Source organism: Coenobita brevimanus, chromosome 103 (assembly GCF_032717465.1).
Source record: "Coenobita brevimanus isolate Jiangsu-jjx chromosome 103, ASM3271746v2, whole genome shotgun sequence".
Classification (NCBI taxonomy): domain Eukaryota; kingdom Metazoa; phylum Arthropoda; class Malacostraca; order Decapoda; family Coenobitidae; genus Coenobita; species Coenobita brevimanus.
In genome coordinates, this window is record NC_137056.1 from 6,104,238 (window position 1) to 6,127,555 (window position 23,318).

The following is a 23,318-nucleotide window of genomic DNA, read 5'->3' on the forward strand; positions in this document are numbered from 1 at the left end:
TTTCCTATCCTCCCTAGTTTAACCCTTTCATCTTGAGGATGTCCTTAATACAGTATTTTATTTCACCGGATGATTTTATTTAGTTTAAGAGAGACATTTTAACTGGAGGAATTAGAGAAAGCTTTCATTAACCCCATCTTTATGAGAGGTCTTTCATAAGGTCAGCAAAATTAGCAAGAGCAAGCTATAATAAGATGTCATTGCAGTGAAAGGGTTTATCTGAAAAGAGATGATTTGGTACAAAAATTTATTGGCTGTCTTTCACAGTTTTGTTTGGACTTGCAGTTATACAGGTTTATTTCATTGGACAGCAGGATCCAAATTAACTTATTTCTGCCGTTATGTATTTGCTTGTCCTTTGTGTATTAATCATTTGATTGTGACTTTAAAAGTTTCTGAGTCCATACAGTATTTAGTGTCTGATTAAGTATTTCCTGTAATGAGAATATTTAGTACAATGTTACGTACGTATCTAATTTTTATTCATGTGGTGTTTTGCAGTTGTTTATTTTATTTACATCAGTTTAAATTTAGTTTATGAGTTGGTCCAATTTAACAGATATTGATATGGATTTTGTTTTTTAAAGAAATCATTCCATAGGCTCAGGATTTTATTCATCTATGTATTTTTTTGTGTATGAATGTTAACATCACTGTAAATGTTGCATAATGCAGTACAGTACAGTAGATTCATATAAGTTAATACAGTAATTAAATATTTGTAGTGTCTACTGAGAACTGTCATCTCTTCCATAGAGGCAGTAACTGTGGGTGTGTTATGGCTTCATCTTAATTTCTCATAACAGTTCTTTCACCTACTGTACACAGTTTATAGTTTGGAAGTTTCTCAGACATAACTGTTTAACCTGTTGACAAAAGCCAGATAAGATTTTCTTAATAGAGTACTTTATAACAACTGAAATTGATGATAATACTCTTGTTATCATGGCCTTCTTTCAGAACTGCCTATGTGATAAATAATCAGAAATCTGAAACCTGGCTCACCATCTATGCACTCGATGTAGTGCTGCTTTCGGGTTACTGCCCTTTCCTATCTTCCTTCCTCTTTTGTCTTTCTTTCCTTCACTCTTTCCTCTTCCTTCTGGCTACAAGTGACTTTGCAGTGAGTGACAAGCCAAATGGTTTCCTGTGCACCAGGAAACCATTTACTAAGCTGGGTGGTAACTATGTAACAAAATTATGGCACCTGGTGGTTTAGTGGGTAATTAAGGCACTCCAATTGGATTGAACCGGTGCAGGTTTATACCCAAGGGGTGGTTGGGGTTTTCTGCTCATATAATGCCACTCAGGGATGAGTGGGGTTGGTCATTCTCATCTTAAATGTCAGGATCAACTTGCCCAGCCCTGTGCTCCTACACTTCTCATGGGGCAAAATAGGATTAGATAATGAATGATTGAATGAAAATTGGAAACCTAGCAGAGTTACCAAAACACAACATTAGGGTAATATTACAAATGCAGTACTGTAGTTGATAAGTGTTGGCACAGGCAGCAATAAAAGGATTATTACGCTAGTATTATGAAGCATGACAAAAAGAGTTACACTATCAAGAAATGTATGTTTTACTTCATAATCATAAACAGTACAATAATATTGCAATATTGTCATTCATTGAAGTAAAGCCATTAATTATCATCCTTAAATGGCAGTGACTTAAAATTAACATACATGCTGAAGCATATAGAGAAATGTATTACGTATGTCTGATGTAGCCAGTCTTTTGAATAATGATGCATCTATGTAAGATCATGCAGTCAGCCCTCAGAGTAGTGCTGTGCTGTAGTTAAAGGGGAGAGTTTTCTTTTCATTCACCAGGTATCATTGCCTGTTCTTAGAAACAGTGTCCATTTTTGTACAGTGTAGTAAATGGTTCTCTATATATAGCTGCAGTAAATCTTCGTTATAAGCTGCCTTTATGGACACAGACCTTGGTATTAAGCCCGAGTAAATCATAGAAAAATTTCTTAAAGATTCATTGCTTCCTAAACAGCTCATTTGCTAGTTGGGCCAATTTACTTTACCATCTGCATGAAGAATGCTGTGATATTTTGGAACACATTGCTGGCTTATGTTGAACTCTGCCTTGTGAAGTGATATTAACCCAGTATTTGATATAAATAAAAGTGCTTATGCAATCATGCCTTCTCATATTCGCAGGTACACAATCCCATTCTCAGGAGTGCTTCACATTTCCGAAGTACAGAGGACTGACTCCGGCATGTACAGGTGAGGCATCAGTTAATTTGCTTTGAAATGATTTAGCTTGTGATTTTTGTAATTGGCTTTTGTTCAGTTTAATTGCAACATTTACTTGACTTGAGAAAACCAAAACGCTGTGCATTATGAGGTAGTTGTGCTGAGCTTTTAATCTTTTCCCTAGATTGCTGTGAGAATAGTTTATTTCTTTGGTGTACATTTTTTTTTTTTTTTTTTTTTTTTTTTTTATACATTGCCATTAGTGTTTTGGGTTACCTTTACAGTTATGAAGACTAAAATACCAAAGGCTGACCTAGTGAAATGTGTGTGAGTTTTACAACTAAAGCTAAATCATTGCATCCAAAGATGCTTACTACCACGTAATGTCGGCCATGCCAAGACCCAAGATGGAGTGGAGCAACAGTAAAACCAACAATGTGTCAATAATTTTTATTCTGATGTACGAGACACTAATTGATGCCCATCCTTACTTGGTGTATCAGAACGTACTCAGGTGTCCTTGTTGCTTGGGCAGTATTTGCAGTGTATATTTATGTGTACAGTATTTGTATTGCATCCAGACATAAGCTTTGCTAGCTAGGGGATGATCATTCTTTTAAAATGGAAGAAGTAGGAAATTCCCTGACTGCATTCTGGTCCAGGCAGACATCACAGGTTCACAGTCTACAGGCAACATCTCATGATCATCTCAATGGAAAGCAACATAGAGGTTGAACACAACCAGAAGAGAAAACTTCTGAGCAGGAATTTAGTTTTAGTACTGTACTAGAACATTGCAGAATATTTTTAAAGCAGTCTCAGTTTTTATGTATTGAAAATGTATAGTGCATGTGTTTATGAACTCTGCCAGTAAAATTGTTCTCATCAGATTTTCATTTCCCCTAATGAGTGATATCACATAAGCAATTACAGTACTCAGCAGTTCAGAGAATTGGATATAACAAAATATTAACATCCTGATTACCACCATAAAACCAGTAATTCTTAACCTCATTATCACTGCTCTGCATATATATATATATATATATATATATATATATATATATATATATATATATATATATATACACAGTATATGCTGGTATATATACAGTATATATACCATATACATAGGGCACAGCTGTGAACACACCCATGTTAAACCCACTGATCTTATGATATGCTAAAAATCAGTGGTTTGCCCTGGGTCATTTAGGTGATTCTCATTCTTGCGCCTACACACTTCCATAAAGTGTGGTACAGTATTTAAATAAGAAGCCAACTGTACTTCTTTAATGCATGGTAGAAGAAGCCAAAGGTCAGAAGCCTGCAAGGTTGTTATGTCCAAGAAAAAAATAAAGTAAAAGAGAGTCAGATTTAAGTTCCAGTAATTTTGACTTGTCTGGACACATTCCATTTAAAAGACTGGATCAGTGAGGTGGGTAAATCATCTATCTCTGGCTCTCAGTGACCATAGTGTACAGACTTTCTCTTTCTGAAGTTTGTTGCCCTTCATGTTCCAGGTAGACAATGCATTAATTGGCTTTTGCATTTATTTTAACATATCTCATACTTCAGGTGCCAGGCAATTAATGAGCTGGCTGGGAAGAAGCGTCACAGTGGAGGTGTTTGGGTGACAGTGCTGGAGGAGGGGGAGGGGGAGGCGTACAAACCCCCACGTTTCCTCACCCCTGCTGAACCAGTCAGAGTGGCTCAGGGACAAGAAGCGTTCCTCGAGTGTTTGGCAGCTGGAAAACCCCGCCCCACCATTTCTTGGCAACGAAAATGTGAGTTAGAAATAGAAATTGTACTTGATAAGGAAAAGCTACAGTAGAATGTAGAAGCCCAGTGTTGTTGCTTTGTAACTCATTGTATTATAATTTAGGTTTAGCTTTGGTGAAGGTAATGTTTGAGATATTGGGAGTGTGTAATGCAGAAACTGCTGAAGCTAGCTTAGATAATGTATTCCCACTGAATTAATAAGGTATGGTAGTTCTGTAGAAGAAGCATTCACCTTCCAGCGAATGAAGATATAGCTGAATACTCCTTCAGAGTGTACAGCAGCTCAGCCATCTTCCTCAAATACATATCCAGTCATAATACTGTGTACTCATTAACCACAAATAGCAGCACAATACCTGCAACAGAAGTCATGCAATCAACACCTAAACCAACACAATCCCTGCAACAGAAGTCATATTGGAGTAACATAACATACATGACAGTAGATTTAAAGCTTTTACTGAAACAGCAGTGTCTGTCACCATGTTGGATGCAATTCCTGCTGACTAAACACTGAAAGGGACAGCTTTAGATATTCTGTGACTTTACTTAACTACACAGCCAAGTACACATCCAGTCATAACATAGTAAATACCTAAAATGGCACAGTACAGTACCTGCAGTAGAAATCGAATAATATACAGTACTGTAACACAAGATTCATCTGAAATTAGGAACCCTTAAATAAATTTTTACAATTGTCTGCCACATCTCATTAAGAGCCGATAATCTTGATGTGGACCCTGGAATCAGCAGGCCACCAGAAGGGTCAGTGTCATATGGAAGTTTGTATCAAGCACTTCTTACAGACAGGAAAACTCTTCTGTATGGGTATTTCTTCATGTAGAGGGTTCATATAAGAGGGAAAACTCGTATTTATTGTAAAAAATGGTGTAAAGTTGTTAAATTCATATTAGCGAATTACTGGATACTGGTAGTATGGATAAAGAGGGTTTCCTGTATTCTATTCCAGCTAATGCCAGGTATTTCTATGCAGCTGAGAGTAATTTATAAGAGCTTGAGAGTGTTAAGACTGTCACCATTAACCCTATCATAATAAAGATGACTCTAGTATTTTATTTAATCTAATTCCAGGTTATTTTATTTTGCTCAGTCATAGCAGCCTGATTGTTACAATCAGTTCTGTAACAATATTTTTTTTCTTTTGACAGTGAATGGAAGCGAGGGTGATGGTTGGGAAACAGTGCGAGGTGGCAGCAGGGGCATAATGTTGGTTGGAAGCAGCTTGCATATTGCATCTGCCCAACGCAACAGCGCTGGACGTTATGTCTGCACTGCCTCCTCTTTTAACCCAGCCACCAAGAAAGAGGTCACCATTTCTCAGGTAGGTAACTGACTGGATATTATGATACTTTAGCATGGTTAATTGTCAGTTAAAGCTGTTTCTGTTGAAGTTGTTTCACTAATATGTTGCAGGTGAATTCACACTTACGAGTGTCTTTGTGCATCTAATCCCGTCAGTCGTGAACCAGAAGCATGTTCACCTGAAGTCGTTTCACTTAACCCCTTACTTGCGGCTTTGTATTTCTCTGTCATTTCCCTGATGTGCAAAAAACAGCACTTATTTGACTTTTTCAAAATTATTAAATAACATTTCAGAATGGTGCAAAAACATCCAGAGTAACATGTTTTGGCCTATGAAAAGTCATAGTTTTCCATACAAATACCCTGATTTTTTTCTTCCACCCCCTTGAGATAAACACTCAGAGCTACAAAATCACAGACTTCAGACTGTCCAAACTGAGCATACATTATCAAAGAATGGAAGAGAATCATGCACAGTATTATAATATGCAAAAACATTTTAATGTTATAGAAGCCTTGTGAATTTTTTCTTCATATGATAAATCTTACAAGCCCTTATCACCCATGCCATATTTGCTGTAAGTGCGGGAAAAGACTGATTCCCAGGACGACGGCTGCGGTTCCCTGAAAGGTCGTCTTGGGACGATGGCTGCTTTTAAGGGATTAAAGTAGTGTTTCACCAGTACTCATCAAAAACTTCAAGAGAGGACTGACTCTAGTCTCATACTACTATACTAACCCAGAAATTACTATCAGATTTATATTAGTTTTGCACGGTGGCTTTTGGGTTGATTCAAATATCTGCTTGAACTTCATGTACAGCATTATTAAGTTATTCCCCTATGGTGAAAATTAGTAACTTGTTGGATATTAATTTTTTTGACATTTGCAAATGACTGCATTAACGTGGAATTTACATTTACTGTCTAATTGTATGTTGCTTATTGATGAAGTATTTACTAGAAATTCATTTATGCAAGCATCTTGACATTTCTTTCTTATATTGTAAAAATACTGACTAGCAGATTCTTTCCAGGTCATTAGTAGTACAGTATACAGCACAGTATTTTAAAAACCTTGTCAACAATGTCTTGTGTGACTCATTCCCCCTGTAGGAACTAGAACTAGACGTGCTGATTCCCCCCGAGATCTTTGACCCGCTGGAGCCCTTAGATACCCTACTGGCCAAAACCGCGCGGCTCAACTGCTCAGTGTCTGGCCGGCCTCCTCCGCATGTCACATGGTACAAGAATGGCCGGCCTGTCAACATCAAACGTCGCATTATACAAACAGCATGGAACCAGCTCATCTTCACCAACACCATAACCTCAGACACGGGAATGTATCAGTGTCTTGCCATCAATGACGCCGGATATGCGTGAGTTGTCATGTTTCTCGATTTGTCCTTACTTGAATGGGCGTCAGTAGAGGGAGTGCCTTATCACTAGAAGATCTGTATGATTCAGTGAATTGCTGGGGGGGGGGGGGAATCGCCATCATCATCATTCTGACCTCCTTTCCTACCCTAGGGCAGGGTGAGGAGTAGCATATTCCAGACAGCCCAAGTTTGCCCAGTTCAACGGGCCACACTTCCATTCACCCGTCATTCAAGCCCCTGGAATCCTGGCTCCATCTGACATGCAAAATACTTTCACCACATTCTGTAGCTTCACGTAAACATATCCGATAGAGTTAGTCCGAATGCTGTCATGTTAAAAAGGGGTGCCAAATCCCTGGTCATGCACTTCTTCGCTGAAAGGTCATCCAGCCAGCTTGATCTCATGTCAGTCCCCTAGCCTCACCGACTTCCATACCTCTCTCCCGCAAACACTTGTCCACCATATCCCTCCACCTTCTCCTTGGCCTACCTCGCCTCCTTCCTCCTTCAAATATGCTCAGATATACCTTTTTCGCTACTCTGTTGTTATCCATTCTCTCCACGTGACCATACCATCTCGGCACACTCCCTTTGATTCTGGTGTCCACAGATTTCCTCGCTCTGCATCTTTCATGAATCATAATACTGTACAGTATTTCGTATGCTATCCATTCTCGGTACTCCATGTACATTCCTCAGCACTTCCATCTCCACTGCTCCTACTCATGACTTTTCATTTTCATGCCACACCATTGTCTCACATCTGTATATTAACGTTGGCAGTAACCCTCCTTTATGTAAGCCTCGTGCAGCTTCAGCACTGAAGCCTCTGTTTCTTCTCAAGGCCTTCATAGCACCAGCTACTTTCCTTCCTTATGCCACTCTACTTTTCACTTCTTTTGCACATTTTCCTTTCTTTTCCATCACTGTACCCAGGTATTTGAGCTCTCTTACCAATTCCAGTCTCTCTCCATTCACTGTAACACTGCACTGGGAGTCACCTTCTCTCTTAATAACCATCTCTTTACTCTTTTCTACATTACTCTCAAGGTATGATGCTCACAGACATCAGCAGAACTCTACACTAGTCTGTCAAATTCTTGTATGGTATTAGCAAGTAGCACTGCACCATCAGCATACAACAAATTTGAGATATTCCATCCATCACCATTCAATACCAACTCCATCCCTCTCTCCATTACTCATGTTTTTACTTCTCCTAACACCCCACCCATATATATATTGAACATCCATGGGGACATCACACAGTCTTGTCGCATGCCAACACTGATCGTGAACCATTCACTTTGATGCCCATTTACCCTTACACATGCCTCACCACTATCATAAAAACTCTTGACGGCGCCTAGCAGCTTACCATCTACACTGCTTATGTGCGAGACCATCTACAGTCCTTCTCTGTCTACTTTTTCATGTGCTTTTTCCAGATCCATGAATGCCATAATCACTTCATAGTCCTTCTCACAAGCCATCTCCACTATCTGTCTCACTGCAAATATTTGATCCACACATCCTCTGCCACTCCTGAAGCCACCCTATTTATCACTCACTAGGACTTCTGATAACTCTCATACTTTCTCTGTAGTAATTCTTCCACATACCTTCTCTACAACACTCAATAAACATATGGCACAATAGTTCTTGTTCTCACTTTGATTACCTTTATCTTTGTACGGGGGTATAATCACATCCGTTTTCCACTCCCCTGACACAGTTTTACCCATCCATGCCTTCATACATATCTCAAACAAGCACTTCATTCTGCCGTTTCCACTACACTTAATCATCTCTGCATACATCACGTCAACCCCAGCTGCTTTCCCATTTTTCAGCCACCTCACAGTGTTCTTCACCTGTGCAAGTGTCACGTTTCATGGCACAGCATTCCTTCTCTGCACACCCCCAAAACCAGTCATGTTTACAGTCACTGTGCTCTCTCTATTCCCATTCATCAAGCTTCCAAAATATTCTTTCCACCTGGTCCTTGCTTCACCCCCATGGGTTAATAATCTACCACTTAGGCTACATCCTTCACACTTTCACATTTCTTTCCACTGTTACTTCTACATTTTTGCACCTCTTTCCAGAATAATTTCCCATTATCAGAGCAATATGCTTTCACATTTCTTGTATTCTTTCAATACGAGAAGTGCATTAAGTATAATTAGTGTAGTAGTTTGATATATACAGCACAGTAATTCAGAATTTAAATACAGTACAGGCATACCCCACTATACAATCAACCGCTATACAATACCCAGCCATAGCAATGTAAAAAGATTAATACCCCTACCTGCTTATCGATGGCCAGTCCCTGGTTATCTGATCGTTTTTTTTCCAATGTTCTTTTTTTTTTTTTTTTTTTTTAACCGATTTTGATGATATTCTAGACTTAAATCTTGTGTTTAGGTTGATTTATAAACTATATTAAGACTTAGATTAATGTGTTTTAGTCATAGGTTGGGTGAACACTGTCATTTTTAGGTACAGTTTACCAAGTTTGATTTTTGTCCAGACTTATTTTTGATGATTTTCAGATATTATTCTTGAGTTTAGGTGAGTTACAAACTGCTTTTAGGCTTAGTTTATCCTGTTTTAAAGCTATTTGGGGTTTCAGGTGAACTAGAAACTTGTTTTTGGACTCATTTGGGTGGATTTTGGACTTGGTTTGGGGGGGGGGGAGTATCCCAAGGCTCTCTAGTACATCCCTATACTTTCTGTGTTATAATGTCCCTGATTAATGATACCCCGGCTCAACTATGGGTTTTCCCAAGCACATCCCATCATTATAATAAGGATGGCCTGTACTGTATTATGAATACCCCTGTATAGTGAATTGTATTCTGAATACTACTACTTGGTAGTGCAGGGTTGTGGAGTTGGAGGCGTGAAGTCATCTGTTTTTGGTTGGAGTCAGAGATGGAGTATGAGTCTTCAAGATTTCCACGACTCTGACTCTGAGTTTTTTGGCTCTGAAATAGTATCAGTCATATAATTTTCAATGCTGTACTTTATCCAGTTTATTTTGCAACCATATAAAATGGTTTATTTGTTATTATGCAAGCATTATAAGTAGAGAATTTAAAATAAAAAGGCATGAGAATTGCAGCTATCAAAATTCATGAATTTTATTCATTTATGTGCTTCATGTCCATGTGCCATATTATTAGTATAGTATATACTTAAGTCGAAGTTGGAGTCGTACTTGTAAAATTTCTCGAGTCGGAGTTGGAGTGGTTGTCGGGAAATATTACCTCCAACTCCACAACCCTGCAGTAGTGTATATAAATTTGCTGCCTCTGTTCTGAAGCTTATGTTCACTAGTTGTTCCAGAACCATCCTGTTCTTGTGCTGCAGTTACATGCCTTCAAGCTTAAGTTCAAAGATGAATTATTACTATGAGAAAATAGAGAGGAGAGGCCAGATAATGGTGAGATTGCTTAGAACCATAGTAATCAAGGGACAAATAACTTCAGTGTTCCACTTATACTGAACACTTTCACCTCTGACACAGGTCGAGTTGGGCCCCGATGGTGGTGAACTCATCCAAGAACCACCCTGACCCACCCCAGAACCTGCGTCACGTGGTGCTGTCCTCAACCTCAGTTCTGCTCACCTGGGACCCTGTTTACACTCCCACGGACAAGATCAAAGCCTACTCCATCCATTACTTTGAGTCCGGTGAGTTGAGATGATGTCTTATTCTGGTCCCATTAATTGACAGGTAAAACACCATAGTTTACATTCTCATAGTCTTAACATACCTATAGTTATAATTTAAATGTGATTAGTAATTTAAGCCAACTTTATACACCATAGTTCACTGTCTTCAGTGGTTGGCTGTTGGATTGATTGTGTTGTAATACTGTATATTCAGGGATTCTTCAGCAGTCTAAATAGAACCTTTATTTTTGCAGAGACTACTGGGATTGGACGGCAGGCAGTGTCTCAAAACGCATCACACCTCTTGGAGAAGCTGAAGCCCAACACTAACTACACTGCATTTGTTCGGGCTTACAACAGCTACGCCTCTGATCAGTCTGAAAGTCTGATGTTCAGCACACCCGAGGATGGTAAATAATTGTAACTGAATTTGCAGAATGCTTTTACAATCAAGCGAAGGATGGATAGATTACTTCATATCATACTGTTTATAAAGGCTCCAAAATGCTTGCCTGTGTCGGTCTTGGTCACTTACTGGCGGCTGTCCATGCTGCTCAATCTCTGGCAGCCTCCCTATTCAGTCCCTTATCCCTGAGGTCACACTCTATAACTTCGCCCCAGCTCATTTTCAGTCTGCCTCTTGCAACTCTACCCCCAGCATTCACACCTTTTACCTTCCACACCCAGTTCTCATCCTTCGTCCTCTCAACGTAACCAAACCATCTCAGTCTACCTCTCCTCATCACAACAACAATACATTCCAGTCCCTCCTTCCTCTCAACTCTTCAGTTGTAGTCCCTGTGCCCCCAGGCGTCACGTTCAGTGACACTACACATCCATTTAATCATCGTCATTTTTTTTTTATGTGTGAGCTTACAAATTTCCTCTTTCTTTGCTGCCCATGTCTCATTAATATACAGCATTGCACTCCTAATTATTAATGCATACAAAAATTCCATAGCATGGAGGGAGACCCCTATCAGTGTTAGGAGATGCAACAGCTCCCTGAAATTCCTCCAGCCACTTCATATCATAGCCACAGAGCTAGTTCCAGCCTCACCTCCAGTACATAACATGCCTCCCAGATAACAAAACTCCTCCTCACGCTCAAGAGACTCTCCAGCAAGATCAGTTCTTTCATGCCTGACAGTCTCTACATGTTCTCTTGGACACACCGCACACACAAAATCAGCATTTTTGGTGTCTACCTCCGATACCACTATATCTCTGAAGACACCCACTTATCACCAACACTACACAAGGTGGAGTTACTTCCCACACCCTTATGGTAATTTGCACATGACCACACTCTCTCTGCTTTGACAGTGCTGCCACCAGCCCTAGATTTCATCACACACTTTTATCCTCATCTGCTTTCAAACCCTTGTGCCCCATATTGTCTCTCCATTTCCTAAATATTTTCTTCTCCTCCCATTCATTCTCTGCAGTCAACACCAATTTATCACCATACAGCATCTCCCATGGGAGTCCATTTCTGAAGTCACATGAGAGAGCTTCAAGCACCATGACAAACAATAAGGGACTCAAAACTGACTCCTGATGCATGCCAATATTCACAGACAACTCATCATTCAAATCTCTTTTCAGTCTCTTGGGTGTGAGCACCCACATACACAGCCATCACCACTCTAACCAACCACTCCTTGACCCCAGGCTTTCTCATTGTCCACTTCACCACCTCCCTAGGAACTCTGTCAAAGGCCTTCTCCAAATCAACAAAAACAAAGTTCATCCATCCATCCATCATCCAGTCCTACATTACCCCATGAGGAGCATAGAAGCCCTGGGCTAGGCATTTGGTCCCAGCATTTAAGATGAGAGTGACCAGCCTCACTCATCCCTGAGTGGCATTACATGAGCAATTAACCCCAATCACCCCTTGGATGTAAACCTTCACCGGCTCAATCCGATTGGAGCACAATAATTACCCACTAAACCACCAGGTGCCAAAATTTGGTTATATGGTTACCATCCAGTGTAGTAAATGGTTTCCTGGTGTACAGGAAACCATTTGGCTTGTCACTCAGTGTAGAGTCACCCAAAGGCTGAAGGAAGGTGAAAGTTTGAAGGAAAGAAAGAAAGAAGAGGGAGTGTAAAGTCACCCGTAGGCAGAAGGACAAGGAAAAAATAAAGGAAAGAAAGACTATAGCTCCTTTTTCTTTCCTATACATTTTTCCTGAAGCTGTTGGACAGTGAATATGGCATGAGTGGTCCCCTTGCCTGGCATTAACCAAAACTCTATTTCATCATTATTCACTCTTGCCCTTATACTAACATCTAGGGCTCTCTCCATTACCTTCATTATCTGGTCCAAAAGTTTTATGCCTCAGTAATTTCCCCTTTCCAGGGCATCATCACCCTTCTTCTTATACACATTTACGATCACACTGTTCAGCCAGTCATCTGGGACAGCTCACTCATATATAATCAAATTTATCAAATCAGTAACTATACTGACTCCTATACCTCTTGAGGTCTTAACATCTCAGCAGTCAATTCAAACACACCCGCCTCTGTCCCCAGCTGCATTCTGCCTTTTGCCCTGCTCACAGTAGCAGCATCAATCAAAGGCCAGGGGCCAAAATGAGAATTATGTACAATATACTGTATAATGCTTTGGTGAAATGTAAAGATGGTTCTCAGTTCACTTGGCTTATTGGAAGCCTTTTATTGCACATGGAATACAGGAAAGTAGTAGATTTATATTGCCCTCTCCCCATCTTAAATGGTGATCTATAATGAGATTAAAATATGATGATTAATCATGGAAAAGTGCTGCAGAAAGGATGTAGAGCTAAAAGATTGTATTATTCTGTCATTAGCTAAGAAAAATGCAGTAGCTGCCATAGGAAGAAAATTTCTGCAAGGTGATTGAATTATAGTTGGTAAAGTAAGTCTTTGCTGCATGTCAGGGATGTATTCCTAAATATCACAACATTTTTCATGCAGCCAGTTCAGCAAATATGGGGGAACTGTCAAAGTAGCTTTTTTGGCAGCAGTGGAACATTAATTGCCAATATTTTTATAATGTACCTGAGAATTTCTTGCAAAAAAATAGATATATATAAAAAGGGCAGCATTTAACAAGAACTAATGGCATTATTACAGTGCCTGTGGGAGCACCAAGCATCCAGCTGACACCCACTTCCCCAACGGTGCTATTGGTGACCTGGAACAGCCTCCCTCCTGACCAAGCTCGGGGCACCATTGTGGGCTACAAGATTCACTGGAGGAAGCCCAAGGACCCATATTATCATGTCATTGAGGTGGGTTGTGATTGGAGGTGGTGTGTAATTTACCTCATCAACTCAAGGACCCACATGAATAGCCATTGAGGTGGGTCATGATTGGAGTTGATGTAGTGTAGATTTGTCACTTCATTCTGATTACCATTTTGTTTGTTGAGAATGCTGTACACATTTTCTTCACACTGGATTAGATGATGAATGAATGAATTATCTTAATGAGTACAGTATTATAGTTGTCAAATTGTTATACCATTAGGTTCAAAAGTATTGTTTACCAGTACCCTTTAAGTCAGATCTCATTTCTTTTGAGCCAAACCACCCTGCCTGCTCACACTGACAAACCTTATAGGTCTCAGCGGATGTACATGAATTCAGCATTAAAGAGTTGCATCCAAATAAAAAATATGAAGTGCAAGTTCTGGCTGGCACCCGGGCAGGATACCCAACCAAGAATGATTGGCCCTGGACCCGCTTTCGGATGCCCAGTCTTAGCCAAAGAAATGTACCACTACCACCAATTGTTACACTGCGGGTTGTCAACGGAACAGCAGAGGATGCCAGTAATGGGTTGTCTATTAAGGTTAGATATGTATAATATTGTTCATGTTGATTACATTATTTTTATATACAGTATTTCTACCCTTAGAAAAAGTAAAATTGTGCAACTATAGTTAATTTAACATCTTTTAATCTTTTTCTGGGTATTGGAAGATGGTACACTTTGCTTTGGAAAGTCCTCATAAACTGAAGGGGCTAAAAATAACAATTATTTTGCTTTATTAGGCCTTTCAGCATGAACACACACATTTTTTTCTCTCTCTAACACCTGATGCTTTTTTTTCACTTAGAAAATACCGAAGAGTTCAACAGCACTTTCATGACCAAGTATAAATTACAGCCATTTTAGAGATGCTGTTACTGATATGCTGAACAAAACCCTCTATACTGTACCATCCTTCCGAGTTGTGTCTACTTACAACATCTTTCCGTCTCTTCCTTAACCAGATAACTTGGAAGCTTCCCCCCGAGAACAAGGCTAAGGTGGAGGGTTATGTTCTGAAGCACCGCCGGCAGGACGGCATTTGGAACGGACCCATCAAGCTACGTCCCTCTGAATCCTCCTATACTCTCTCTGGACTCGGTAGTTGGCCCCTTGAATCCCTATGGTGTCCATTTTAATTTGACTTTGCTGCTACCAGATTATTTTATTCAAGGGCCTCTTGTATTGAAAGGGCTTATGAAAGGCTATATCTAATCCCTCCATTTTGAAGAGTCTGTCTTATATTGAATAAAAATTTGAAAAAATGGCAAGTATAAAAATTAATGACATCCCAGCCTCAGAGAGTTAAAGTTTTATTTTTCTAAAGATGTGGCCAGCCAACATATGTTGTATTTGTAGAAATGAAATTGAATTAACACTGTCACTGAGTGTATAGAAGCCTTCATGAACAGCAATTCATTATGAGTTGCCCTTTTTTATATTTGTTTTCCATAGTCCACAGTGAATTTAGAAAAAGATACCTATTGGGGTACCCTGTCTACTGGTACTTCTAAAATAGATTGTCACTTTCCCTAATTTTTATCACCATTTGTGTGAAGTAGTGTGTGGTAATTTGGAGTACATTCCAAACTTTTAATGAGGACTCCATGTACTGGGTTTTTAGGGAACAGATAAAATTACCTCTTATTGAGTAGTTTGTAGCCTTCATGTACTGTACCGATATGATGTTGTGGTCGGAAGCTTCATTAACAATGTGTTGCTATCATATTGTATCTGAAAGGACTCTTATCATTAAGCGTTAGGCTCTTAACCCATTCACTATGAATACTATCTATCTATCTATAGCCAGTTGCCATAATCCTGTAAGGGATGGCTGTTTGTCTTTGAGTTAGTTTTATGGGGAGGGTCACTAACCCTCCACCAACCCACTTGTTGACATGTAGGGAACACGTGTGGGTTGGTTATATGGTTACCACCCAGCATTGCAAATGGTTTTCTGGTTTACTGGATACTATTAGACTTGTCACTCACTGTAAAGCCACCTGAAGAGGGAAGATTGTGGTAGGTGGGGGCACTCACCATCCACTCACTCAGTGTAGTGCTGCTCTCGGGTGCCTGTCTTTTCCTCCCTTCCTTCTTCCCTTTCTTCCTTCTCTGTCTTTCTTTCCTTTATTCTTTCCTCTTCCTTCTGTCTACAGGTGACTCTACTCTGAGTGACAAGCCAAATGGTTTCCTGTACACCAGGAGACCATTTACTAGGTAGTAGCCATATAACCAAATTATGGCACTTGGTGGTTTAGTGGGTAATCAGGGCGCTGCAATGGGATTGAGCCGGTGCAGTTTTATATCCAAGGGATGGTTGGGGTTTATTGTTCATGTAATGCCACTCCGGGATGAGTTAGGCTGGTCACTCACATCTTAAATGTCAGGACCAACTTGCCTAGCCCCAGGCTCCTATGCTCCTCATGGGGCAACACTGGATTAGATAGTGATGATGATGATGGCAGGAAAGATGTAGAAATAGAATGATAAAGGTGAAGGAAGAAGTAGGCAGCACTACCTCAAATGAGTGGAAGATGATTGCCATCACCAACCACTGCAAATACCGTTTATATTATTATACAGTCAAGTTGCTTAAGGCGCAGCTAATTGGTTCTTGACCACGCCCGTGTCATAGAAAACCATGCCATAGAAAGAACTAAACCTATGGAGCATCTGTGGTACGGTGGTAGTGTGCGTTTCGTACGCTGGTGAGCGCGGGTTCGCCTCCCGCCAGAGTTGTAAAAACTTTGATAAAACGTTCACCAAACCACTTACTACTTTGGTGGACACAAGGGGTGCTGTGGTTGAACCAGTGTCGCATACTAGTATGCCTGCACCCAGTCAGCTTAAGGCGGGCCGATTACACTTGGTTCACAGACTACACACACATCCATAGCCACTATAACACTACAATCACACTCACAAGCACTTCTCACTCTACATACAGTCTCTACCAGACAGCCTAAGCCACTGGGTAGAGATACATTGGCTGTATTGTCCCTGCTTCGGTAGGGATAGGCCGGTCCTGCAGTGGACCTCAATGGCTGATGATGATGATGATGATGGAAAAAATGGTATTTGGTTCTGGACGTTTGCCCAAAGTCCCCCTTTTCACTCCACTTTTCCCCATTTTTCCCCACTTTGCACACGCACACGATCAAGCAAACAGTCAGTGCATGTATTACGCGTAACAATAGGCACAAAAAACGGGAGGGTGATAAGCCTTGTGTCTACTTGGGCAATACCACGTGCTGCAGATCGAGCGGAAAAAAGCTCAGCCAAGTAGACCGCGATCAGCTGACTGACCAAAACATTAAAGATGGCGGAGGTTGCCTGGTCAAGCGCTGATTGAAGAAGTTTATGTGATAAAATTTGTATGCTCAAGTGTCAACAAAACTCGCATGTAACACATTCATAATCATTCTTATATACATGATGATGATGATGGGAGGCATTATATTTCGTATTAGCTCAGAGATAGGTGCTTCGTCACTAACCCGTTCATAGTGGTTTTACGAACAGACCTATAAACTAGTCACAATATCCAAAGAATCTTTAATGTTTCATTACTTAACACAATGAATTTGGTGAAGTTTAACCTCCTCATAAGAGAGAAAAAAGTCCACAGTTGGAGATGAAGTGGTCACCATCTTCTTTGTTTACAAACAGGGGAGCATGCCGACCACCAGGGGAATTTGCCTGTGCGTTTCAAACCTTGCCGAGCCCGCGCCATAGGTATTTTTTGCATGTGGTTCGTTTTGGGGGGGTCAGCACCTTGCTGTATCATAGAAAACCGTGCCATAGAAGCACGCGCCTTAGGCAACTTGACTGTTTTACAGTACTGTTTATTCTTTCTACCACCAGATAATTGTATTCAGCTTAGGAGAGATTTTTCTTATGAGTGGGATTAGAATCAAATGAAATAGAATGAAATGGTGCGTGCTTCCTTTTACGGGATCATGTTGAGATTGGACATGTTACAACTGATGATTTGTGTGAGCTGAAAGCTAATTCAAGTGCCAGAACCAGCTGATTACTTCCCACCAACTGAAAAGGATGTAACCCATGTCCTCACAATGAAGAGATGATGTAGAATCTTGGAATCCTTAATACACTAGACTATTTCAGACATCAGATTAATGTTGTAATGAATCACAAACAGATGTAAGTGAGGAAAAGTTGTCAGTTTATCACCAGTTTCATAATGGAATACTTTAAGAGACACAACTTTGAATGAGAACTAATTATATCTGCATCAACAGAGGCAGCATGGTATGAGGTTCAGGTGAAGGCATACAGCACTGATGGGGATGGGGGTGCCACGGAGCAGATGATCCACACCCTCCCTCCTAACCCAGACACCACCATCCCTCCCAGTACAGCTTGGAATATTTACCAGGTAGCTTTGATAATCCTCATTCCGTCCGTAGTTGGGAGTTGATGATGATGATGATGATAAGTAAATTTGTATACTTAGTGGCAAGTATTGTATTTTAGGTTGAAACATTGGTTAAGATGATGATGATGATGAAGTTGAATTATTTTTAAAGCCTAGTGGCAAACATTTGTTTTAGGTTGATGCATTAGTTTAAGATGCTGCTGCAGCTACTGATGATGATAATTTTGTACACATTAGTAATACACCATCAAATAATAGATGGTGGGGGATGTGGTGGTGATGATGATGATAGTGATGATAATTTATACTGTAATCAGTTGTAAACAACTATTATGTTATAGGTTGAGGCAGACCCACTGACCCAAACTAGTGTGCACCTCTCCTGGCGTCTGGTGGAGGGGCAGGGTGGGGCCAATTACTACACCATCAAGTATCGGCAAGTGATGCTTGAGGGCAACAATGTTCAGGAAACATTTGTTCGCAGGTAAGACATGCATACTGTATGCAGAGAAAGGGAGAGATCATGTATTGTTAAGCTAACACAGTAAAAACTCTTATGTTGGAAAGGGACACCATCACATTTAAAGAAGCATCCCATAGCTCCCTTCTCATTCCCTGAAAAGAGGATGCTGGACTGAGGGAAAACAGCAGCTACTTGTGTGCAGTCCACTAGGTTCACGTTCAGATGAGCGTGAGGCAACAACAACAGTAACATTACCAACAGCGACTGTCTCTCCATAACACTATTTTTTTACACACAGTATTACACCGCAAGTACTGGTAACATTTGCATAACAATTTATGCATCTCCAGTTACTGGGTGATTTATCTAGCTTCTTCAGTTTGAAAAGTTTTCTATTGGTAAATACAGTTGTCTTGAGGTAGCAAAAATAAACGAAAAGTGCATCATCAGATTGAAGTGGTTAACATATTCTCACCTCCCCTTGCAGTGACACCCCTGAGATTGAGATCACTGGTCTCAAACCATTCAGTACGTATGAGTTCAGCGTACGAGCCCATGAATCAGAGAAGACGTATGGCCCTTACAGCCCCACAGTCAAAGCTGTCACCATGGGCAGCCGTAAGTATTGTTATTTTTAGGGAAATGATTTACGGGGAACTTACAGAACATTTCCTGTGTATCTGTGTTTAGTCAGATGTCTTAATCCTGGAGAGTATAGTCTTGATTGTGTTGCCCTGTCCTCTATCGCACACCAGTCTCAGTCATATAACACTCCATTCTGTCTTTCCTCTTATCCTTGTTCATCTTCTCACACTCTCTCTTTTCTCCACACTGACATACACTCTCATAGTCATTCTCATTGTTTATAAAGAGTAGCATGTAAACTTTATGGTTATTGATATTTGTCCATACCTTTTGGAAGCCTGTGAGACTCTCTGACGAATGACATCACATGTTCTCTGGAGAAAACAAGAAAAAATATCAGCTCCAGCTTAGTAAGAACACTTTCTAGCATAGCAGCACACACTCTCATGTACACCTACACCTTGTTCTTGGGCTATCTGCTGGAATCGATAAGTCTTTTATTAAGTACAGTATCACTCATAGTCCATTCATGTAACATAGTAAAATAACACTCTTAGTCCTTTCATGTAACTTGGTAACATATCACTCTTAATCCTTTCATGTAGCATAATCCAGTCAAGGCAACATATTCCATTCAGGCCAGTTAGAGAACAGTTTGTAATTTAGGTTTTCTGCAGTACTTTCTGTAGTTGTTCTTAACTTCCTCTTGTATTACTTGGGTGGTATATTGTAATCCACTTTGAAGTGCAAAACATGTAAGACAGTTAGAGTGCTACCAAAGCAAAGCAACTGTCTCTGATGCCAGCAGTTATTATAATACAGCTTGTTATGTTGGTGAATTGTGGGAAGGCAATTTATAGTTTGAAAAACAAAATTTTCAGGTGCAGAAACAAATATACTTACCTACAAGTGATCAATGTTTACTGCTAAGTGAAATTACCAAAAGCTGCACGACATAAAATTAATTGACAACCCATACAACTTCCAAGTAAATTTCACAAAGCTAGCAAGTGGTCAGTTTAATCAATCCTTTCCAGTTCCATCAGCTCCAGATGTATTCAAGTATGAGCCTACGGATGCCTCAACAATCTGTTTGAAATGGGACAAGCCAGCAGATGCCAGCCGGCACATCAAAAAGTATGAGATTTTGTTTTCTCTGGACAAGGATGCACCGTTATCCCAATGGGAGGTACATGAGGTCGATGGAGAACTTGACTCGGATTTTGTGAGTATTGAGAGATGTCATGAGATACTTCCCCCCCTCCCATAGTAAAAAAAAAAAAAAAAAAAAAAAAAAAGTGTGGGGAGATATTTTGAGGTGTGTTGCTTTGTAAGTTTAGCTGTAAAGTTATATCATAATTTTTAATCTTGAGCCCAAGGGCATAGGGTTTCTCAGGAAATGTGTTTAAGAAGATACCCTGATTGTACAGTTAAGCCATAACTTCCCCAGAGCTATCGTACCTGTATGTATTGTATAATATTTATTGGATATTTCCACAGATACAAGTGTGCCTGAGTAATACTTTGCATCATTTACTTCAGTATGAGAGCAGTTAATAAATGATTAATATATTTTCTTAATGCTGTAAAGATTTATAATTCACATCAACTCTTGAATTCTCAAAGTGGACTTCTTCTCAAGGTGCTGTGTATTGGCAGTAAATAATAAATGCCAGGCATTCAGAGTGACCCTTTTTTACTTTGTGAACAGATCATGTGGCATTTATGAATTTTGATGGTAGAGAAAAGATTGTGAATAAAGTGGAATAGTTGGAGTGATTAGTTATGTCATTGGGGATATTGGTGAATAATAATTTGCTTATAGTGTTGAATTTGTCAATAGTTTTCTTGTGATGGATGAAACATTATGACACTCTCATATACCATTTCTACATCTTTCCATCCATCATTCAGTCTTTTATTACTGAATCAGGAGTGCAGGAACTCTGGGGCAAGGTTATTATGCTATAATGCCTGATTTGTACTTCAGGTTGGTGGTCTGGTATCGAACACGGAGTACTGGTTCCGGATACGAGGGTGTACGATGCTGGGGTGTGGAGCAGCCCATGAACCCATCAAAGTAATCATCCCTGCCATACTGCACTCAGCCCCAAGCCTCTCCACTCAGAACCTCTGTGAGTGTGTCCATGTGTATATCACTCTGATTACTGGCAGTCTTCATTATGAGCCAGCAGTACAGTAAAATGATTTCTTCTGCTACCGTCTTGAGTTTGAATGATGTTGGTAGGCCCCCCCACCCCCCCCTTTTTTTTTTTTTTTACACAGTAATCTTTTGCACGTAAAGGCAGTTGATGATGAACCTGTATTGACCTTTTATCTATGTCAATCAATCAATCAATCATTTCCTGTGGCACCCTCGGGGATGCATAGGGCCTCGATGAACTCACACCACCACATCCTATCTTGTGCTAACTCCTCAAGATCTCCCCAACACTCATCTCCAGCTTCCTGTCTCATTGTCCTCACCCACGTCTCTTTTGGCCTTCCTCTACCCTACCAAGTGCCACCCACCCTGGTGTACCTCGTACTATTCCCTGTCTCCTATACACATGTCCTAGCCACTTCCATCGTGAGAATCTAACATATTCATCGATCGGCTGCACTCCCGTTATTTCTCTAATTCTACTATTTGGTATCCTTTCCCACCACTTAACTCCTAATATTCTTCTAAGTGCTTTATTTTCAAACACCAAAAATTTATTTTCCATAGTCACTGTGCTGTACCAAGACTCGTGTCCATAAATTAAGATACTCCTAACCATTACCTTATAAAGTTTGATTTTTGTATGCACAGAAAAACTGTTATTATTCCAAATATTTTTAAGCATTCCCATTGCCTGATTAGCCTTCTTTAACCTTTCCTCGAATTCAAAGTTCAAAGAACCATCCTTGGCTAAATAAGTACCTAAATATTTAAACCTATCAACTTGCTTTACAACCATACCTCCAATTACACATTCCTGCGCATTTTCTATATTCATATTGATTATTTCAGTTTTTCCACAATTAATAACCAAACCCACCTTGCGACCTTCAGTCACCAAACAGTCCAACACTCTCTGCATCTCTTCTGGCCCATCACAAATCAAAACTATATCATCTGCATAATCTAAATCCAAAAGTTTCCTGTTTTATCTATGTAGGCTACAGTTACTAACACTTGGAAAAGACAGACAGTCATAGCCCATTCACACAAGTGCTGGGTTGCTTTTGGCAGATGATTCAGTGTTTGAAGGTCATCCATATTTTCAGGAGAAGGAACAGCATAAACATTATGAATGCATAATCTTTATCCATCCATCCATTATCCAATCCTGTGTTGCCCCATGAGGAGGTTGGAGCCCGGGGCTAGGCAAATTGGTCCTGACATTAAAGATGAGAGTAACCAGCCTCACTCATCCCTGAGTGGCATTATGTAAGCAGTAAACCCCAACTACCCCTTGGATATAAAACTGTACAGGCTCAATCTGATTGGAGCACCTTAATTACCCACTAAACTGCGTGTGCTGTAATTTGGGTATATGGTTACCACTCACCATAGTACTGTATATGGTTTCCTGGTGTCCCTCAGTGAAGAGTCACCCATAAACAGAAGAAAGAGGAAAGAAAGACAGTTTGCTAATTAATTTATATTGACATCAACAGTAACGACAAGACTGCTAATTTGACGTGCTTAAGAATAAGTGGAAAAAAAAGTTTATTATCCAGCAAATTTCTATATCATACAAGCTTTTCATCGGAGAAACATTTTTTACCAAGCAAGCGATAGGAGAAAATTGTGGTATTATAAGTGGCTTAGGATAATTTGTTATAAAGTTATTAATTTTGCACATTACTTCATAGTATCCTCTTGTATATTATTGATGCAGACTACGTCGATATTGTAACGATATACTGTAAATACAGTCAGTCCTTCCCTAACGTGGTTTGCTGTAGTGCAATATTGCTCTAATGCGGCACGATTTTACAGAAGGAAATAAACATTGTAACACTGGCACTGTTAGCGTAACGCTTAAATATGAACCGGGCAGGCTGTGATGTGGTGTGAGTCATGCAGCCTTATGATACATACTTGACGTTATCGCCTGCCAATCATGCTGTGCCTTTCTCGCTGTCCTAGCCACCCAACCAATCAGGACCCTCCCACCTC

The 23,318-nt window shown here is 40.0% G+C and overlaps 1 protein-coding gene across 1 annotated transcript in view; it reads left to right on the forward strand.

Moving 5' to 3' along the window:
- LOC145415577 (protogenin B-like) overlaps positions 1-23,318 on the forward strand; it is a 68,266-nt gene that overhangs the window by 38,584 nt on the left and 6,364 nt on the right. The window contains exons 6-19 of the mRNA XM_080284798.1: positions 2,180-2,248; positions 3,797-4,005; positions 5,173-5,345; positions 6,442-6,704; positions 10,240-10,406; positions 10,643-10,798; positions 13,518-13,675; positions 14,007-14,237; positions 14,663-14,798; positions 17,963-18,099; positions 18,441-18,583; positions 19,050-19,180; positions 20,185-20,372; positions 21,138-21,282. Coding sequence (XP_080140924.1) covers positions 2,180-2,248; positions 3,797-4,005; positions 5,173-5,345; positions 6,442-6,704; positions 10,240-10,406; positions 10,643-10,798; positions 13,518-13,675; positions 14,007-14,237; positions 14,663-14,798; positions 17,963-18,099; positions 18,441-18,583; positions 19,050-19,180; positions 20,185-20,372; positions 21,138-21,282 — 2,306 coding nt within the window. The remainder of the gene's footprint in view (positions 1-2,179; positions 2,249-3,796; positions 4,006-5,172; positions 5,346-6,441; positions 6,705-10,239; positions 10,407-10,642; positions 10,799-13,517; positions 13,676-14,006; positions 14,238-14,662; positions 14,799-17,962; positions 18,100-18,440; positions 18,584-19,049; positions 19,181-20,184; positions 20,373-21,137; positions 21,283-23,318) is intronic.